General features: G+C 45.9%; 1 protein-coding gene across 2 annotated transcripts in view; it reads right to left on the bottom strand.

Moving 5' to 3' along the window:
* The window catches only part of NOD2 (nucleotide binding oligomerization domain containing 2), a 45,472-nt gene that overhangs the window by 18,519 nt on the left and 9,017 nt on the right, over positions 1 to 17,936 (bottom strand). For both annotated transcript variants that reach the window (XM_019011413.4, XM_004057636.5), the window contains exons 3-4: positions 12,613 to 12,718; positions 2,142 to 3,957 (exon numbers count right to left, since the gene is read on the bottom strand). In XM_019011413.4, the coding sequence (XP_018866958.3) occupies positions 2,142 to 3,957; positions 12,613 to 12,718 (1,922 nt within the window). The remainder of the gene's footprint in view (positions 1 to 2,141; positions 3,958 to 12,612; positions 12,719 to 17,936) is intronic.

Here is a 17,936-nt window from a genome sequence, read left to right as displayed (position 1 = left end):
CAAGGACAGTAGTTGCTAATGGAAAACCAAGCTGGTTGCTGCAGACCAGTAGTTCTCCCAGGGCGAGACCACTTGTATCAGAATCACCAGGGGTGTCTGTGAAAAATATAGATTTCCTGGGCCCCACCCCAAACCTACTGAATGGGAATCACTAGAGGCAGGCCCAGGAATCTGCATTGCCACGACTGCCTTTACACACCACAGTCTGAGCACTATGAGCTAGAACCAGGCCACCCTCACCTTTCTCTGAACATAGAGACAGACCCACAGGTTTCCCAGAACCCTTCTGCACACCCTGGTAATCACGGGGACATCCCTAATCAAGGATGGATGATCCATTCAAGAATTTCAGAGACGGACTGGCCTATGAGGATCACACAGGCCAGTGATGCCTGGCCTCTTGGGGTAAAAACTGAGTCTACTACCCAGGAAAATGCACATTCTTATTTCTATCAGGGAAATTGCTCCAACAGACAGGTTTCCAAATTCCCACTCGAAGTATCATGATCCTCCCTCCTAGGGAAATAGAGTTTGGTGCTGGCTGTTTTCCATTTGCCTGGCCAGATCCACTCTCCCCCTTCTCTACCCGTCTCTGGCTCCTGGGAGGTTGATGCCTGGGGACTACTCCAGCAGACAGCCCACTCGGCCTCCCTGATGGGTCCAGCTGGTGGAAGGCGCTGGCCAGGAGCAAGAGTTGCGGTGAGGAGTTAGGGCCAAGCAGTATTCTTCCACTTTGCAGAGGCTCAGGCAGCCATCTCCATACCTTCCCCCCAGCTAATTAGTCTCCCTCCCCTTCCCCCTTCAAGTCTACCCTCCCCCAGCTGTTACTAACCCCAGGCCCCTGCACCAACCCTCTCACTCTTCCTAACTCCTGCCCATGGCTTGTAAACAATCTGTTTTTCAAACTCTCCTCAAAACACCCATTTTAAGTGTATCATCTGTTTCCTCCAAGACCATGATGGGTATAATCATATTTACATTCATTGCATATAATACATATATATATATTCGCTATATATGTTATGTATTATGTTGTTATTATGCTTTAACCTAATGACCATGGTCCCTATGTCAGGGTTAACAAAATTCACTACACAGTTTCTAGTGGGTATCCATGTGTTTGGTCCATGGTGAAAAATAAATCTTGTTGCTTTGCCCCCAGAGAAGATGTATACCATCCTAATACTCTCAAGAAGAGGTTTGTCCCATGCTTAGGGTCAATTAAGGTCATCCAGGTGTAGCCCAAAGCCCCTGGAGGCTGGGAATCAATTTTAACTTCAATCTAGAACTTCTGCTTTCCTATAGGTTCTAAATAGAAGCAGGGCATTCCCCTTTCAAGCTGGAAGGATGTTGGGGAATCTGTCGCATGCTGATCCGCAGGCCTAGGCACACCCTCTGCCCTTGCCTGCCCCCAAGATGTGGAAAGAGGCCCCCGAGTTCAGGGGCACAGATTCTCCAAAGGGCAAAACCTCACATCTTTGGCTGGGGCTCTAAGCAATACAGGTAGTGCTGAAATCCTGTTTGGACACCGTGCTACCTCAGGAATCCAAGAGTAGTTGTAACCCTGCAGCCACTTTCTATTTCTTGGGTCCTGAAATTCCCATCTGGTTGGGGTGTTAAAGTCTCTGATGGGGCACAAGTCACTTCTGATTTGGTGTTGTTCCTGATACGGACACATACTACACAAAACTTTCTGCAAGTGACCTCAAGGTTTTCAGGGAGCCTCTGAAGTGTATCCATAGACTGGTGGGGGGCAGGAAACCTGTAATCAGAATGATGCGATTTGTGAACCCCAGCTCTGCCATTTCCTGGACAAGTTACTTCACTTCTCTGAGCCTCAAGTCAAGGATAATGGAGATAATAACATTCCTGCCTACCCCGCAGGGTGGTTGTAGAGATTAGATGAGGTCATTCCGGAAAGCATAGCACCAGACCCAGCACATAGGCCAGTCAATAAAGTATGGCTGTCATCATCACATATTGAAATTAAGGCCCAGAAGGGAAGGGATCTGGACAGTGTTGCAAAGAAGGGTGGCAGGGGCGAAGCTGGGCCCAGACTTCTAGATCCCAACTCGGTGCTCCCACACTTAGCCTTGATGGTGCTCCCCCATACCTGAACAGCAATGCCCAGTAACACTCACTACAGAGCCTTGCAGACACCAAGGCAAGGCAGCAGCTGCTCCACGCCAATGTCACCCACAGAGTTGTAGTCCAGCTGCAGGGCCACGGGCTGCCGGAGGTGCTGCAGCACAAAGGCCAGGGCAGCACACTCAGCGGGGCCCACACTGCAAAATGTCAACTTGAGGTGCCCGACATTCAGGCCACGTGCAGCCTTCCGAGCCAGCCGCTCCTCCTGCATCTCGTACAGGCTCCGGATGAGCCAGATGAACCCGGGCATGGCATGCACGCTCTTGGCCTCACCCGGTGCAGCTGGCGGGATGGAGTGGAAGTGCTTGCGGAGGCTGCGGGCCAGACACCAGCGGGCACAGGCCTGGCGCCGGAGCAGGGCCTTCTCAGATGTCTGGCACTCAGCCAGCAGGCCCCAGTGCTCCCGGGACAACAGCCCTGCCAGGAAGGCTGCTGTGATCTGAAGGTTGTGCGGCTCGGCCTTCTGCAACAAAGCTGCCACGCTGCTGTCCTTTCCCTCCGAGCCCTGGATGCACATCGTAGGCAGGAGCCTGGCCATTGGTGAGTTGCCTGGCCTGCCACAATTGAAGAGGTGTCTGAGCAAAGCTGGTGGCACATCAGCACTGAGTGCCAGGTAGAACGCGGCAAAGAAGCACTGGAAAGTGATGTGAAGGAATTCCAGGGGCGCCGTACTCCCTGGCACGACACCTTTGGCATGCACCAGGAAGCCAAGAGAAATGTCATCAGGGCTGACCTGTGCTGCCTGGAGCTGCTGGGCTGAGAACACGTAGCAGCACATGCCCAGGCCCCACAGAGCCAGTCTGCCCAGGTGCAGGAGGGTGGGGAGGCGGCCCCGAAGAAGACTGGGTCCCAGACCCTGGGAAGCTGAGTCTGGGGGGGTGGCATGCAGCAGAAAATGCTGCAGAATCAGCAGGTACATATCTGTAGTGGTCTTTGGGGATCCCCCCTCCTGCAGCAACAGTTCCTGGTGGCATTTGGACACCATCCATGAGAAGACAGGAAGGTGGCACAAACCATGCAGGGCTGAGGTCGCTTGGAGCAGGCGGATGAGGCGGTCCGCCACCCCGGGCTCACGATGGCGCTTCCTCAGGTACAGCTCGATGCCCTGTTCAGAGAAGCCCTTGAGGTTGAACTCGGTGCGGATGTACTTCCTGAGGAACGCCGACACAGCGGCCGGACGGCTGGTCACCACCTTGCGGGCATTCTTCAGCAGGTTGCCCTGCAGAAGGTTGAAGAGCAGGGTCTGGACAGAGGTGGGGTCGGTCGGGGAGCAGTGGCGTTCACGATCCGTGAACCTGAACTTGAACTCGTCAAAGCCATCAAAGGTTAACAGGACACGGTCAGGGTGGTCAAGGAGTAACTGGAAGATGTCTTCTTGACCAACATCAGGCCAACAGCAGTGCTCAAAGAGTAGAGTCCGCACAGAGAGTGGTTTGGCCATGCACTGCAGCTGCCGGCAGCTGAATGGGAAGACAAAGAGAAATTCCTGGAAGTCTCGCCCTGCAGCCCACAGCAAGTGCAGCCGCTGCAGGAGTGTGCTCTTGCCACTGCCCGCCTCACCCACCACCAGCACAGTGTCCGCATCATCATTGAGGTGGCCGGGGGTGCTGAAGAGCTCCTCCAGGCCCAGGGTGGCTGGGCTCTTCTGCGGGGGTCCAGCCATGCCCACGTCTGCCCAGACCTCCAGGACATTCTCTGTGTATATGTCCTCCAGGCAGAGTGTCTCTGCTCCATCATAGGTACTGAGGAAGCGAGACTGAGCAGACACTGTGGTCCTCAGCTTGGCCATGTACTTCTTGCATGTGGCAGCTGGAAGGCAGAAGAAGAGGCAGATGAAGGTGTCACCATGGTGAAGACGGGACCTAACCAGACAATGGGCTTCTGTGGGGGACGCTGACATAACTGAAGGGATAGGAGAGCCAGCGGGCGCCCATCCTGGCTCCTCCATTCACAAGCTGTGCACTTTGAGGACAGTCAAGGAAACTTCCTAACCCTCAGTTTCCACCTCTGTAAGGTGGGAGAAATGTTGGTCACTACCTCACAGAGTTTTACACGGATCAACTAAGATGACCTATGTCAAGTGGTTAGCGCAGTGCCCAACACTAAGTAAGTGCTCAAAAGACATCAGTGACTGCCATTATCATTACTGACACCAGGAGGAGTTCTAGATGACGGGAAGGGGCTCTGGGCTGGGATCGGAAGACCTGTATTCTGATATCTGTCCTGCCATAGTGGCCGGGTGGCTTTGGATAAATCCCTTCACCACTCAGCCTCAGTTGACTTTTTCTAAAGGGGAACAAAGGGCTTAAGGGCTCAGGAGCCCAGTCTCTGAAGTCAGACACACCTGAGTTTGAAAACCTGGGTCCACCATACACTTGGGCAAGCCACTTAGCCTTTCTGGGCCTCAGTTCTCTCATCCGTAAAAACGGGGACAATATACACCTGGAAGGATTGTTTCAGGAGGCAGCGAGATAAAATACAGTTTAAAAGAATATCTGACATGGCAAACTCTCAAAAAATGGTGCTTATTATCATTATTATTCATGGATATAGCAGGCACAAAAATAGACCCTCAAAGATGTCCACGTCCGGATTCTCAGAACCTGTGAATATGTTACCTTACATGGCAAAAGGAACTCTGAGATGTGATAAAGTTAAACTTCGAGATGGGGAGATGATCCTGATTGATCTGGGTGGACCTAGCAAGGGAAGGCCTCGGGGTCACCGGGGTGCCCCAGCTGAGCACTCGAACAAGAGTCTGTGATCCTGCCTCCACTTCCCCATCCTCCCCATGCACCCCATGCAGGGAGAGTTTTCATGCACGGGGTGTGTTTGGAAGGCCAGTCCTCTTCCTTTCTCATCCTGAAAGTAATGCAAACAAACCATTTCCTGTGTCAGAGTTTAGTTCCCCTTTCAGGAAATGGGGAAGTGCTGGTTTAGCATCCCAGGCTGGTAGGAGCTTGGCATGGTCCCCCGCCATCACAGCCTCACTGCCCCCAACCAAACACTGGCCCACTATTTTCAACCCAAAAACTAGCAAGTAATTTTCTTTTTTCTTTTTCTTTTATTATTAAAGTTTTAGGGTACATGTGCACATTGTGCAGGTTAGTTACATATGTATACATGTGCCACGCTGGTGAGCTGCACCCACTAACTTGTCATCTAGCATTAGGTATATCTCCCAGTGCTATCCCTCCCCCCTCCCCCCACCCCACAACAGTCCCCAGAGCGTGATGTTCCCCTTCCTGTGTCCATGTGATCTCACTGTTCAATTCCCACCTATGAGTGAGAATATGCGGTGTTTGGTTTTTTGTTCTTGCGATAGTTTACTGAGAATGATGATTTCCAGTTTCATCCATGTCCCTACAAAGGACATGAACTCATCACTTTTATGGCTGCATAGTATTCCATGGTGTATATGTGCCACATTTTCTTAATCCAGTCTATCATTGTTGGACATTTGGGTTGGTTCCAAGTCTTTGCTATTGTGAATAGTGCCGCAATAAACATACGTGTGCATGTGTCTTTATAGCAGCATGATTTATAGTCCTTTGGGTATATACCCAGTAATAGGATGGCTGGGTCAAATAGTGTTTCTAGTTCTAGATCCCTGAGGAATCACCACACTGACTTCCACAATGGTTGAACTAGTTTACAGTCCCACCAACAGTGTAAAAGTGTTCCTATTTCTCCACATCCTCTCCAGCACCTGTTGTTTCCTGATTTTTTAATGATCACCATTCTAACTGGTGTGAGATGGTATCTCATTGTGGTTTTGATTTGTATTTCTCTGATGGCCAGTGATGATGAGCATTTTTTCATGTGTTTTTTGGCTGCATAAATGTTTTCTTTTGAGAAGTGTCTGTTCACGTCCTTCGCCCACTTTTTGATAGGGTTGTTTGTTTTTTCCTTGTAAATCTGTTTGAGTTAATTGTACATTCTGGATATTAGCCCTTTGTCAGATGAGTAGGTTGCAAAAATTTTTCCCAATTTTGTAGGTTGCCTGTTCACTCTGATGGTAGTTTCTTTTGCTGTACAGAAGCTCTTTAGTTTAATTACATCCCATTTGTCAATTTTGTCTTTTGTTGCCATTGCTTTTGGTGTTTTAGACATGAAGTCCTTGCCCATGCCTATGTCCTGAATGGTATTGCCTAGGTTTTCTTCTAGGGTTTTTATGGTTTTAGGTCTAACGTTTAAGTCTTTAATCCATCTTGAATTAATTTTTGTATAAGGTGTAAGGAAGGGATCCAGTTTCAGCTTTCTACATATGGCTAGCCAGTTTTCCCAGCACCATTTATTAAATAGGGAATCCTTTCCCCATTGCTTGTTTTTCTCAGGTTTGTCAAAGATCACATAGTTGTAGATATGCGACGTTATTTCTGAGGGCTCTGTTCTGTTCCATTGATCTATATCTCTGTTTTGGTACCAGTACCATGCTGTTTTGGTTACTGTAGCCTTGTAGTATAGTTTGAAGTCAGGTAGTGTGATGCCTCCAGCTTTGTTCTTTTGGCTTAGGATTGACTTGGCGACGCAGGCTCTTTTTTGGTACCACATGAACTTTAAAGTAGTTTTTTCCAATTCTGTGAAGAAAGGCATTGGTAGCTTGATGGGGATGGCATTGAATCTGTAAATTACCTTGGGCAGTATGGCCATTTTCATGATATTGATTCTTCCTACCCATGAGCATGGAATGTTCTTCCATTTGTTTGTATCCTCTTTTATTTCATTCAGCAGTGGTTTGTAGTTCTCCTTGAAGAGGTCCTTCACATCCCTTGTAAGTTGGATTCCTAGGTATTTTATTCTCTTTGAAGCAATTGTGAATGGGAGTTCACTCATGATTTGGCTCTCTGTTTGTCTGTTGTTGGTGTATAAGAATGCTTGTGATTTCTGTACATTGATTTTGTATCCTGAGACTTTGCTGAAGTTGCTTATCAGCTTAAGGAGATTTTGGGCTGAGACAATGGGGTTTTCTAGATATACAATCATGTCGTCTGCAAAGAGGGACAATTTGACTTCCTCTTTTCCTAATTGAATACCCTTTATTTCCTTCTCCTGCCTAATTGCCCTGGCCAGAACTTCCAACACTATGTTGAATAGGAGTGGTGAGAGAGGGCATCCCTGTCTTGTGCCAGTTTTCAAAGGGAATGCTTCCAGTTTTTGCCCATTCAGTATGATATCGGCTGTGGGTTTGTCACAGATAGCTCTTATTATTTTGAAATACGTCCCATCAATACCTAATTTATTGAGAGTTTTTAGCATGAAGGGTTGTTGAATTTTGTCAAAGGCCTTTTCTGCATCTATTGAGATAATCATGTGGTTTTTGTCTTTGGCTCTGTTTATATGCTGGATTACATTTATTGATTTGCGTATATTGAACCAGCCTTGCATCCCAGGGATGAAGCCCACTTGATCATGGTGGATAAGCTTTTTGATGTGCTGCTGGATTCGGTTTGCCAGTATTTTATTGAGGATTTTTGCATCAATGTTCATCGAGGATATTGGTCTAAAATTCTCTTTTTTGGTTGTGTCTCTGCCAGGCTTTGGTAGCAGAATGATGCTGGCCTCATAAAATGAGTTAGGGAGGATTCCCTCTTTTTCTATTGAATGGAATAGTTTCAGAAGGAATGGTACCAGTTCCTCCTTGTACCTATGGTAGAATTCGGCTGTGAATCCATCTGGTCCTGGACTCTTTTTGGTTGGTAAGCTATTGATTATTGCCACAATTTCAGATCCTGTTATTGGTCTATTCAGAGATTCAACTTCTTCCTGGTTTAGTCTTGGGAGAGTGTATGTGTCGAGGAATTTATCCATTTCTTCTAGATTTTCTAGTTTATTTGCATAGAGGTGTTTGTAGTATTCTGTGATGGTAGTTTGTATTCTGTGGGATCGGTGGTGATATCCCCTTTATCATTTTTTATTGCATCTATTTGATTCTTCTCTCTTTTTTTCTTTATTAGTCTTGCTAGCAGTCTATCTATTTTGTTGATCCTTTCAAAAAACCAGCTCCTGGATTCATTAATTTTTTGAAGGGTTTTTTGTGTCTCTATTTCCTTCAGTTCTGCTCTGATTTTAGTTATTTCTTGCCTTCTGCTAGCTTTTGAATGTGTTTGCTCTTGCTTTTCTAGTTCTTTTAATTGTGATGTTAGGGTGTCAATTTTGGATCTTTCCTGCTTTCTCTTGTGGGCATTTAGTGCTATAAATTTCCCTCTACACACTGCTTTGAATGCGTCCCAGAGATTCTGGTATGTTGTGTCTTTGTTCTCGTTGGTTTCAAAGAACATCTTTATTTCTGCCTTCATTTCATTATGTACCCAGTAGTCATTCAGGAGCAGGTTGTTCAGTTTCCATGTAGTTGAGCGGTTTTGAGTGAGCTTCTTAATCCTGAGTTCTAGTTTGATTGCACTGTGGTCTGAGAGATAGTTTGTTATAATTTCTGTTCTTTTACATTTGCTGAGGAGAGCTTTACTTCCAAGTATGTGGTCAATTTTGGAATAGGTGTGGTGTGGTGCTGAAAAAAATGTATATTCTGTTGATTTGGGGTGGAGAGTTCTGTAGATGTCTATTAGGTCCGCTTGGTGCAGAGCTGAGTTCAATTCCTGGGTATCCTTGTTGACTTTCTGTCTCGTTGATCTGTCTAATGTTGACAGTGGGGTAATGTTGACAGTGGGGTGTTAAAGTCTCCCATTATTAATGTGTGGGAGTCTAAGTCTCTCTGTAGGTAACTCAGGACTTGCTTTATGAATCTGGGTGCTCCTGTATTGGGTGCATATATATTTAGGATAGTTAGCTCTTCTTGTTGAATTGATCCCTTTACCATTATGTAATGGCCTTCTTTGTCTCTTTTGATCTTTGTTGGTTTAAAGTCTGTTTTATCAGAGACTAGGATTGCAACCCCTGCCTTTTTCTGTTTTCCATTTGCTTGGTAGATCTTCCTCCATCCTTTCATTTTGAGCCTATGTGTGTCTCTGCACGTGAGATGGGTTTCCTGAATACAGCACACTGATGATGGGTCTTGACTCTTTATCCAATTTGCCAGTCTGTGTCTTTTAATTGGAGGATTTATTCCATTTACATTTAAAGTTAATATTGTTATGTGTGAATTTGATCCTGTCATGATGATGTTAGCTGGTTATTTTGCTCGTTAGTTGATGCAGTTTCTTCCTAGTCTCGATGGTCTTTGCATTTTGGCATGATTTTGCAGCGGCTGGTACTGGTTGTTCCTTTCCATGTTTAGCGCTTCCTTCAGGAGCTCTTTTAGGGCAGGCCTGGTGGTGACAAAATCTCTCAGCATTTGCTTGTCTGTAAAGGATTTTATTTCTCCTTCACTTATGAAGCTTAGTTTGGCTGGATATGAAATTCTGGGTTGAAAATTCTTTTCTTTAAGAATGGTGAATATTGGCCCCCACTCTCTTCTGGCTTGTAGGGTTTCTGCCGAGAGATCTGCTGTTAGTCTGATGAGCTTCCCTTTGAGGGTAACCCGACCTTTCTCTCTGGCTGCCCTTAACATTTTTTCCTTCATTTCAACTTTGGTGAATCTGACAATTATGTGTCTTGGAGTTGCTCTTCTCGAGGAGTATCTTTGTGGTGTTCTCTGTATTTCCTGAATCTGGACGTTGGCCTGCCTTGCTAGATTGGGGAAGTTCTCCTGGATAATATCCTGCAGAGTGTTTTCCAACTTGGTTCCATTCTCCCCGTCACTTTCAGGTACACCAATCAGACATAGATTTGGTCTTTTCACATAGTCCCATATTTCTTGGAGGCTTTGCTCATTTCTGTTTATTCTTTTTTCTCTAAACTTCCCTTCTCGCTTCATTTCATTCATTTCATCTTCCATTGCTGATACCCTTTCTTCCAGTTGATCACATCAGCTCCTGAGGCTTCTGCATTCTTCACGTAGTTCTCCAGCCTTGGTTTTCAGCTCCATCAGCTTCTTTAAGCACTTCTCTGTATTGGTTATTCTAGTTATACATTCTTCTAAATTTTTTTCAAAGTTTTCAACTTCTTTGCCTTTGGTTTGAATGTTCTCCCGTAGCTCAGAGTAATTTGATCGTCTGAAGCCTTCTTCTCTCAGCTCATCAAAGTCGTTCTCCGTCCAGCTTTGTTCCATTGCTGGTGAGGAACTGCGTTCCTTTGGAGGAGGAGAGGTGCTCTGCTTTTTGGAGTTTCCAGTTTTTCTGTTCTGTTTTTTCCCCATCTTTGTGGTTTTATCTACTTTTGGTCTTTGATGATGGTGATGTACAGATGGGTTTTTGGTGTGGATGTCCTTTCTGTTTGTTAGTTTTCCTTCTAACAGACAGGACCCTCAGCTGCAGGTCTGTTGGAGTACCCTGCCGTGTGAGGTGTCAGTGTGCCCTTGCTGGGGGGTGCCTCCCAGTTAGGCTGCTCGGGGGTCAGGGGTCAGGGACCCACTTGAGGAGGCAGTCTGCCCGTTCTCAGATCTCCAGCTGCGTACTGGGAGAACCACTGCTCTCTTCAAAGCTGTCAGACAGCGACATTTAAGTCTGCAGAGGTTACTGCTGTCTTTTTGTTTGTCTGTGCTCTGCCCCCAGAGGTGGAGCCTACAGAGGCAGGCAGGCCTCCTTGAGCTGTGGTGGGCTCCACCCAGTTCGAGCTTCCCTGCTGCTTTGTTTACCTAATCAAGCCTGGGCAATGGCGGGCGCCCCTCCCCCAGCCTCGCTGCCGCCTTGCAGTTTGATCTCAGACTGCTGTGCTAGCAATCAGCGAGACTCCGTGGGCGTAGGACCCTCCGAGCCAGGTGCGGGATATAATCTCGTGGTGCGCCATTTTTTAAGCCCGTCAGAAAAGCGCAGTATTCGTGTGGGAGTGACCCGATTTTCCAGGTGCCATCCATCACCCCTTTCTTTGACTAGGAAAGGGAACTCCCTGACCCCTTGCGCTTCCCGAGTGAGGCAATGCCTCACCCTGCTTCAGCTCGTGCACGGTGCACGCACCCACTGACCTGCACCCACTGTCTGGCACTTCCTAGTGAGATGAACCCGGTACCTCAGATGGAAATGCAGAAATCACCCGTCTTCTGCATCGCTCATGCTGGGAGCTGTAGACCGGAGCTGTTCCTATTCGGCCATCTTGGCTCCGCAAGTAATTTTCATAGAGCTCTGAGCTCACTGATGACTATCTGCAGTCACACAAAGGGGACGCCCTGTGTTTATGTCACCTCTGTTGTTCCCAGAGTTGATGATTATTGCTGAGCTTTCTGCCCTCTGAATATACCAGGATCCCTGAACTTAGACCATAAGATAGATATCTTCCTCTCCAATACATATCAGATATATATCTTCCTCTTCCGACCTGATTTCCGATGCAGGTTTTCCAGTCATCACCAATGATACTAAAATTCTCCAGAAAAAAAAAAAATGTCATTTTATAGAGAAATAAACACACCAATTGTCACCTTTAGAAGTGTGGGGAATCTTGCACCCTGGCCTGGTCTTACAGTGACTAGCTGTGCTTGATGATGTCAACAGCAAACCTCAACCAAGGGCCAAACCAGGGCCTGCACTCCGTGCTGCGCACCCTGCTGTGGTGCACTGATGTTTAGATCCTGTTCTTCAATGAGACGGTGCACTCGCGAGTGCCAGGCACAGACTTCCAGCCACCCCTCCCACAGGCTTGCTTGCTGCCCAGAGGGCACAGCCCAGGGTGACAGACCCATCTGCCAGCACCACACACAGCTTAGGGGGCTTCATTGCCAATGAGCTTTCCCTACAGTGGTGTAGGAACAAGCCCTAAAGAGTGCCAGGCTTGCACTCTCTCTTTACAACTGACATTTCTTCTCCCAAGAAAAGAGAAAGTGTAGGTGGGGACAATTTACAATCAGACCCATCATCCCCTCCCTCGTCACTTAACCTCCCTGCCCAGTTTCCACATCTATAAGGTGGAAAAAAACACCACCTACTTCTCAGGGTTGTTGCAAAGGGTAGACATTGTCCATAAAGCACCTGGCAGGATGCCTGGTATGTTCAAGTGGTGCGGTCCAAGCCCCTCCTGTTCCTGAGTTTGGGTGGTGACCCTGGGCACTGAAGGATACCAGAGTCTCTAGATCCACTTGGTTCTTGAGTTTCCAATTGTGAGCTGCTAAATTTCAGAGATCAAGAGATACCAGCCCTAACTCAAAACATGTGTCCATATCTTTTCGGTACAGATAATGAGAGTTTGGATGGTAAGTAACACCTTTAGTTAGCCCTCAATATATGGTAGCCCAATTGTCAGTATATTGTGTGGGAGATAATGAAAGCTAATAGCTAACATTACACGCTTTTGTCCTTTTAATGCTCCTAAAATCCCAATGAGACGGGGTGGTGCTAGCCTTAAAACAAGGAAATTGAGTCATAGGGAGGCTATACTGCCAGCATATGGGATGTTAACCGAGGTGTGTTCTGCTCTTAACCATGGATCTGCACTGACTGCCCTTCCCTTTCTGATTAACTGAGAACATATACCTACCTTCCAAAGGCAGGGCCAATGGGACTGGTAATTCCTGAACATGTTGTAGAAGGAAGGCAGCCAATCCATTCGCTTTCACCGTGGCAAGATCAAGCAGCCTTCTTGCCTACAGGAAAGGCAGAAGACATTATTCTTCCAGGAAGGCTGATGGAGCAATGTGGGAAGACTTACTGATTACTGCAACTTCATAAGCATCTCTCTTCTATCCAATAAAAGGTCAGAAAAACAACCGAACAACCACATGAGTTTCAAGTAATTAATACAGTGTTGGATGGTGAATTGAACGCATGCATCCAATCTGGCTCCTACTCAAAACTCACTAAAACAGTGAATAACTGAAAAATAAATGAAACAAAATGAAGACATAAACCTATACAGATAGGGAAAATGATTCTGCAGGCTGTAAATCATTTGGAAGAGAAGTGATTTCATCAAGTCTCATGGATTGAATATTTGAATACAATCTCTCCTCAGACTCCCACATCTTCATCTCCAGCCTGAACTGTCTCCCTGAACCCTGGACTTGCATATCCAACTGCCTATTTTCCATCTCCACTTAAAAGTTTCATAAACACCTCCAACATATTCAAAACTAAACTCCTAACCTGCCCACGCACCTGCCAAACTGACAGCCTTCCTCATCTTGGCTAATATTAACCCCTTTCTTCCAGGTGCTCTGCCCCGAAGTCTTGGAGTCACCCTTGAAGCCTCTCGTCTGTAATCTGCCAAATCCTGTTGACTCCACCTTCAAAGCATGTCCCAAAGGGCACTGTTCAACAGAAATGAAATGCAGGGCACAAATGCAAGCCGCATGTGGAATTTCAAATCCTCTAACAGACACATTTTTTAGAGTTAAAAGAAATAGATGAAATCAACTTTAATCATATATTCTATTTAATCCACAATAGCCAAAACATTACCATTTCAACATGTAATCCATGTAGAAAATAGCAAGATATGGCTGAGCATGGTGGCTCATGCCTGTAATCCCAGCACTTTGGGAGGCCAAGGCGGGTGGATCCCCTGAGGTCCGGAGTTCCAGACCAGCCTGGACAACATGGTGAAACCCCATCACTACTAAAAATACAAAAAATTAGCCAGGCGTGGTGGCATGTGCCTGTAGTCCCAGGTACTCAGGAGGCTGAGGCAGGAGAATCACTTGAACCTGGGAGGCGGAGGTTGCAGTGAGCTGAGATCACACCACTGCACTCCAGCCTGGGTGACAGAGCAAGACTGGGTCTCAAAAAAAAAAAAAAGAAATAGCAAGGTATGTTTCATTCTTTCTTTCATATTAAGTCTTTGAAATCTGATGTGTATTATGTGCTTATGGAAACTCCATGTGGACCAGCCAGGTCTCTAGTGCTCAAATGCCATCTGTGGCCAACATCTACATACCAGACATAGAGCCATTTCTTGTCACCTCCTCTATACCATCCTCCTCCAAGCCACAATCCCTGCTTATCTGGAAAGCTGCACAGGCTGCAAAACTGGTTCCCCTGCTTCTGTTCCTGCCCCCACAGCCTAGCCTTAATGCCACAGCCAGAGTCTAATCCTTTACAAACAAAACTCAGGTCACATCGCTCCTGTACGAACGTCCCAATAGCGTCCCTATTTCCTCAGAGTAAGAGTCCAAGTCCAACAGTAACCTTCAGGGCCCAAAACAGACAAAAATACCTGTCTAGAACCACGTGGACCCCAGTTTCTCCTTTCATGCCCCCTGTTACTCCACTCAGCATCCTGGCCTCCTGTTTCCTAAAACTACCAGGTATGCTCCTGCCTCTGGGCCTTGGCTCTGGCTGTCCTCTCAGCTTGGAAGCCTTCCCCTAGCCATCCATGTGGCTAATTCCCTGTCCTCCTTCAAGTCTTTACTTGAATTTCACCTTCTAAGTGAGAACTCTGACTACTCTATTTAAAATTGCCATCATTTATCCCCTTCCCAAACTCTCAACTCCCAAATCCACTTTACTTACTTTCTACAGCACTTATCACCTTCCAGCACGCTCTGTAATCTCCTTCCTTTGGCTTATTGTCCCTCTCCCCTGACTGGAGTGTGTGTATTTCCAAGACAAAGATTTTTGTCTGTTTTGTTCACTGAGGTATCCCTAACACCTAGAAGAATGTCTGGCACAAATCAGGTGCTCAAGGACTTGCTGATTGAATGAATAGTAACGGACTGAGGAGACTCCTGAAAGCCAAATCTTAACCCCAGAACAAGAAAGTTGAAAACCATGCAGTGTGTACCCTAGGATCTGTAAAGGGCTCTGGAATGATCAGCATGAGGGACCTCCGGAACTGAGGGAAATGACTAAAACAAGGAAGACTGAATCAAAGTGGTTTCTGAAACAGATTTCTTGTTTATCCCCAGGCAAAAGGTCTGTGGTCTACTCAGATAACTTGATCAACCCAGGAGGCAAGATCTAAAGATATAAACACTGTCAATCTCCAAAATATCTACAGTGAAATTCATGGTAGACAAGTTTCACCCACATGCTCAACAAGTTTTAAAGTCCTACCTGTCAATCTTGAGAAAGAAAACCAAAGAGTATCATGAGCCCAGAGAAAGCATCTAATGTGGGAGATAGAAGCCAAAAAGGGGGGAAGGGGAAAGAAACTTGTAGAAAAAGTTTACATAGGGTGAAAAACAGTCAAACAAACAAAGAACCCACCTATCTTATGATCCTTAAGTCAAAGAAGATGTTGCATCCATAAAACAAGAGTAAGATACTACAAAAAAGAAACAGTCAAACCTACCTCTTGCAAATTAAAATCATGACATCAAAAATGAAAAATTCAAGAGTTTAAAGATAGAGCTGTGACTATCATAGAAAAGTAGAGCAAAAAGTCACAGAGATGGAAAATAGAAGAAAATTAAATGATCAGTCAAGGAATTCTAACATTGAATTAATAGTAGTTTCATAAAAAGAGAAGAAATAAAATGGAGAGGAAGAAATCACCTGTAAACTAATCAAGAACATTTCCCAAAACATAAAGAAGGAAGTTTCCAGATTGAAAGTACCTCTTGGGTGACCAACACAATGGAAGAACACCAAGGCACATAATTGAAATTTTAAAACTCTGGGGACTAAAAGAAAATTTTGAAAGCTTCCAGAAAGAGTTTTAAAATGGTTTTGGAGGCTGGGTGTGGTGGCTCTCGCCTTTAATCCCAGCACTTTGGGAGGCCGAAGTAGGCAGATCACCTAAAGTCAGAAGTTCAAGACCAGCCTGGCCAACATAGCAAAACCCCAAGTGTGGTGGTGGGTGCCTGTAATCCCAGCTGCTCAGGAGGCTGAGGAAGAAGAATCGCTTAAACCCAGGAGGTGGAGGTTGCAGTGAGCCGAGATCACACTACTGCATTCCAGCCTGGGTGACAGAGTGAGACACTGTCTCAAAAAGAAGAAAAAAAAAAAAGGTTTTGGAATTCTTAGAAGCAATATTGAAAAGAGAGGATAATGGAATAATGCAATCAAAATTCTGAAGGAAAATGATGGCCAGCCCAGAATTTTATACCCAGCCAAACTATCAATCCAGTATGAGGGAACTTTTAGACATGTGAGACCTCAGAAATTTTAACTTTCATACATTCATTCTAAGGAATTGACTGGAGGATATGGTCTAGCAAAACGTAGTAAACCAGGGAAGAAGAGGCCATAGGATTCAGGATGCAGGAGACCAAGGCAGGAAGACCATGTAGGGAAATCTCAGGTTGACGGCTGTATACTATAAGTAGATGGCCACCAGTTCAAACAGAATGGAGCAGTGACTCAAGATTCAAACAAGTTGAGGGCAGTTATCTCCTAGATGTCCAGGCAAGCCTGACCCTAACCTTTATCTATATTTGACTTGTCTTCACCATGAACTAATATCGTTTCTTCTCAACTCCCACTGCCTCAGTCAGCTGAGGACATTCATTTCACTCCACAGGAGTGTTTAGCCTTGGCCCATTCCTGTGAGCTATAATAGCCTTTGGCAACTTTACCACTGACTGTACAAAGCAGCCCACTTCCTCTGGCCATTTTCCTCCGGACACAGCACCTAATTCACATCAGCCCTACCAGACCCTCCAGTTGCAATGAGCCCAATATTTCCCCAGACTCATTCATGGAATTGCCTACTGACTTCCCAGAAGAGGTCCTTAAAATTCCCAGGGAAGGAAAAGCCAGACCAAGTCCCTGAGACTCCACTTAGCTTTCCCTGCCTTGGGAACCTTCATCTAAGAAAAGGCAATAGTGACCTTTCTTTTTTTTTTTTTTTGAGACAGAGTCTTGCTCTGTGACCCAGGCTAGAGTGCAGTGGTGTGATCTTGGCTCACTGCAACCTCTGCCTCCCGGGTTCAAGTGGTGCGATCTTGGCTCACTGCAACCTCTGCCTCCCGGGTTCAAGCGATTCTCCTGCCTCAGCCTCCCGAGTAGCTGGGACTACAGGCACATGCCACTATGCTTGGCTAATTTTTTGTATTTTTAGTAGAGACGGGGTTTCTCCATGTTGGCCAGGATGGTCTCGATCTCCTGACCTTGTGATCCACCTGCCTCAGCCTCCCAAAGTACTGGGATTAAAGGCTTGAGCCACCGCACCCAGCCTAATTTAAGTGACCTTTCTTTACACAGCTATTTTTGGCTTGCTACTCAGTTTTTCAAAATAGAACAATACATTGTTTGGGGATTTATTTTAAAAGATGCTAAAACATTAAAGAAAGGCAAAGAGATGATTTACACAAAAGTCAAGCCAGTGTTTACCTCTAGTAGTTGCAGTTAAAGAAGGCCCCAGGTACTGGCAACATCCTGTTTTTTAACCTGGGTGATGGGAACAGTTTACACTATACATATGAAATATACACACTCTTCTGTATGCATGGTGCATTTCCCAATTTAAAAAATGTTTAAGTTAATATTGTTATAGGAATCAGGCAATTCAGAGCTCAGTCTGACACCTCAGCCCTATCAACTTTAACAGTTGCATGAGTCAGACGGACAGCTGGTATTACAGCTGGTGTTACCAGCCTCAGGTTTCCTAACAACTGCTATGCCCAACTGAGCAAGTTTACCACACAAAGCCCCCACATTTTATGACAGACAGAGAATAGCACAAGCTCTGGAGGAAAACAGGCCTGGATTCAAATTCTAGCTGGGCCGCTTCCCAGATGGGCGATTTGGGCAGTTTCTTCATTGTTAAGAAACAGTGTAGTCACACTACACCCTTGTGAGGCTTAAATAAAACAATACAGGGAATGGACTGGGTACAGTGCCTGGCACACAGTAGGAATTCACTCAGTCAATAGTAGCAATGGGTATTTTTGGAATTTAGTTCTTTAACTTGCATTTTGTTTC

The sequence above is a fragment of the Gorilla gorilla genome, chromosome 18 (genome assembly GCF_029281585.2).
Source record: "Gorilla gorilla gorilla isolate KB3781 chromosome 18, NHGRI_mGorGor1-v2.1_pri, whole genome shotgun sequence".
NCBI classification, from domain to species: Eukaryota; Metazoa; Chordata; class Mammalia; order Primates; family Hominidae; genus Gorilla; species Gorilla gorilla.
Note: the sequence above shows the minus strand (reverse complement) of the source record. Positions and strands in the feature narration are given on the sequence as shown.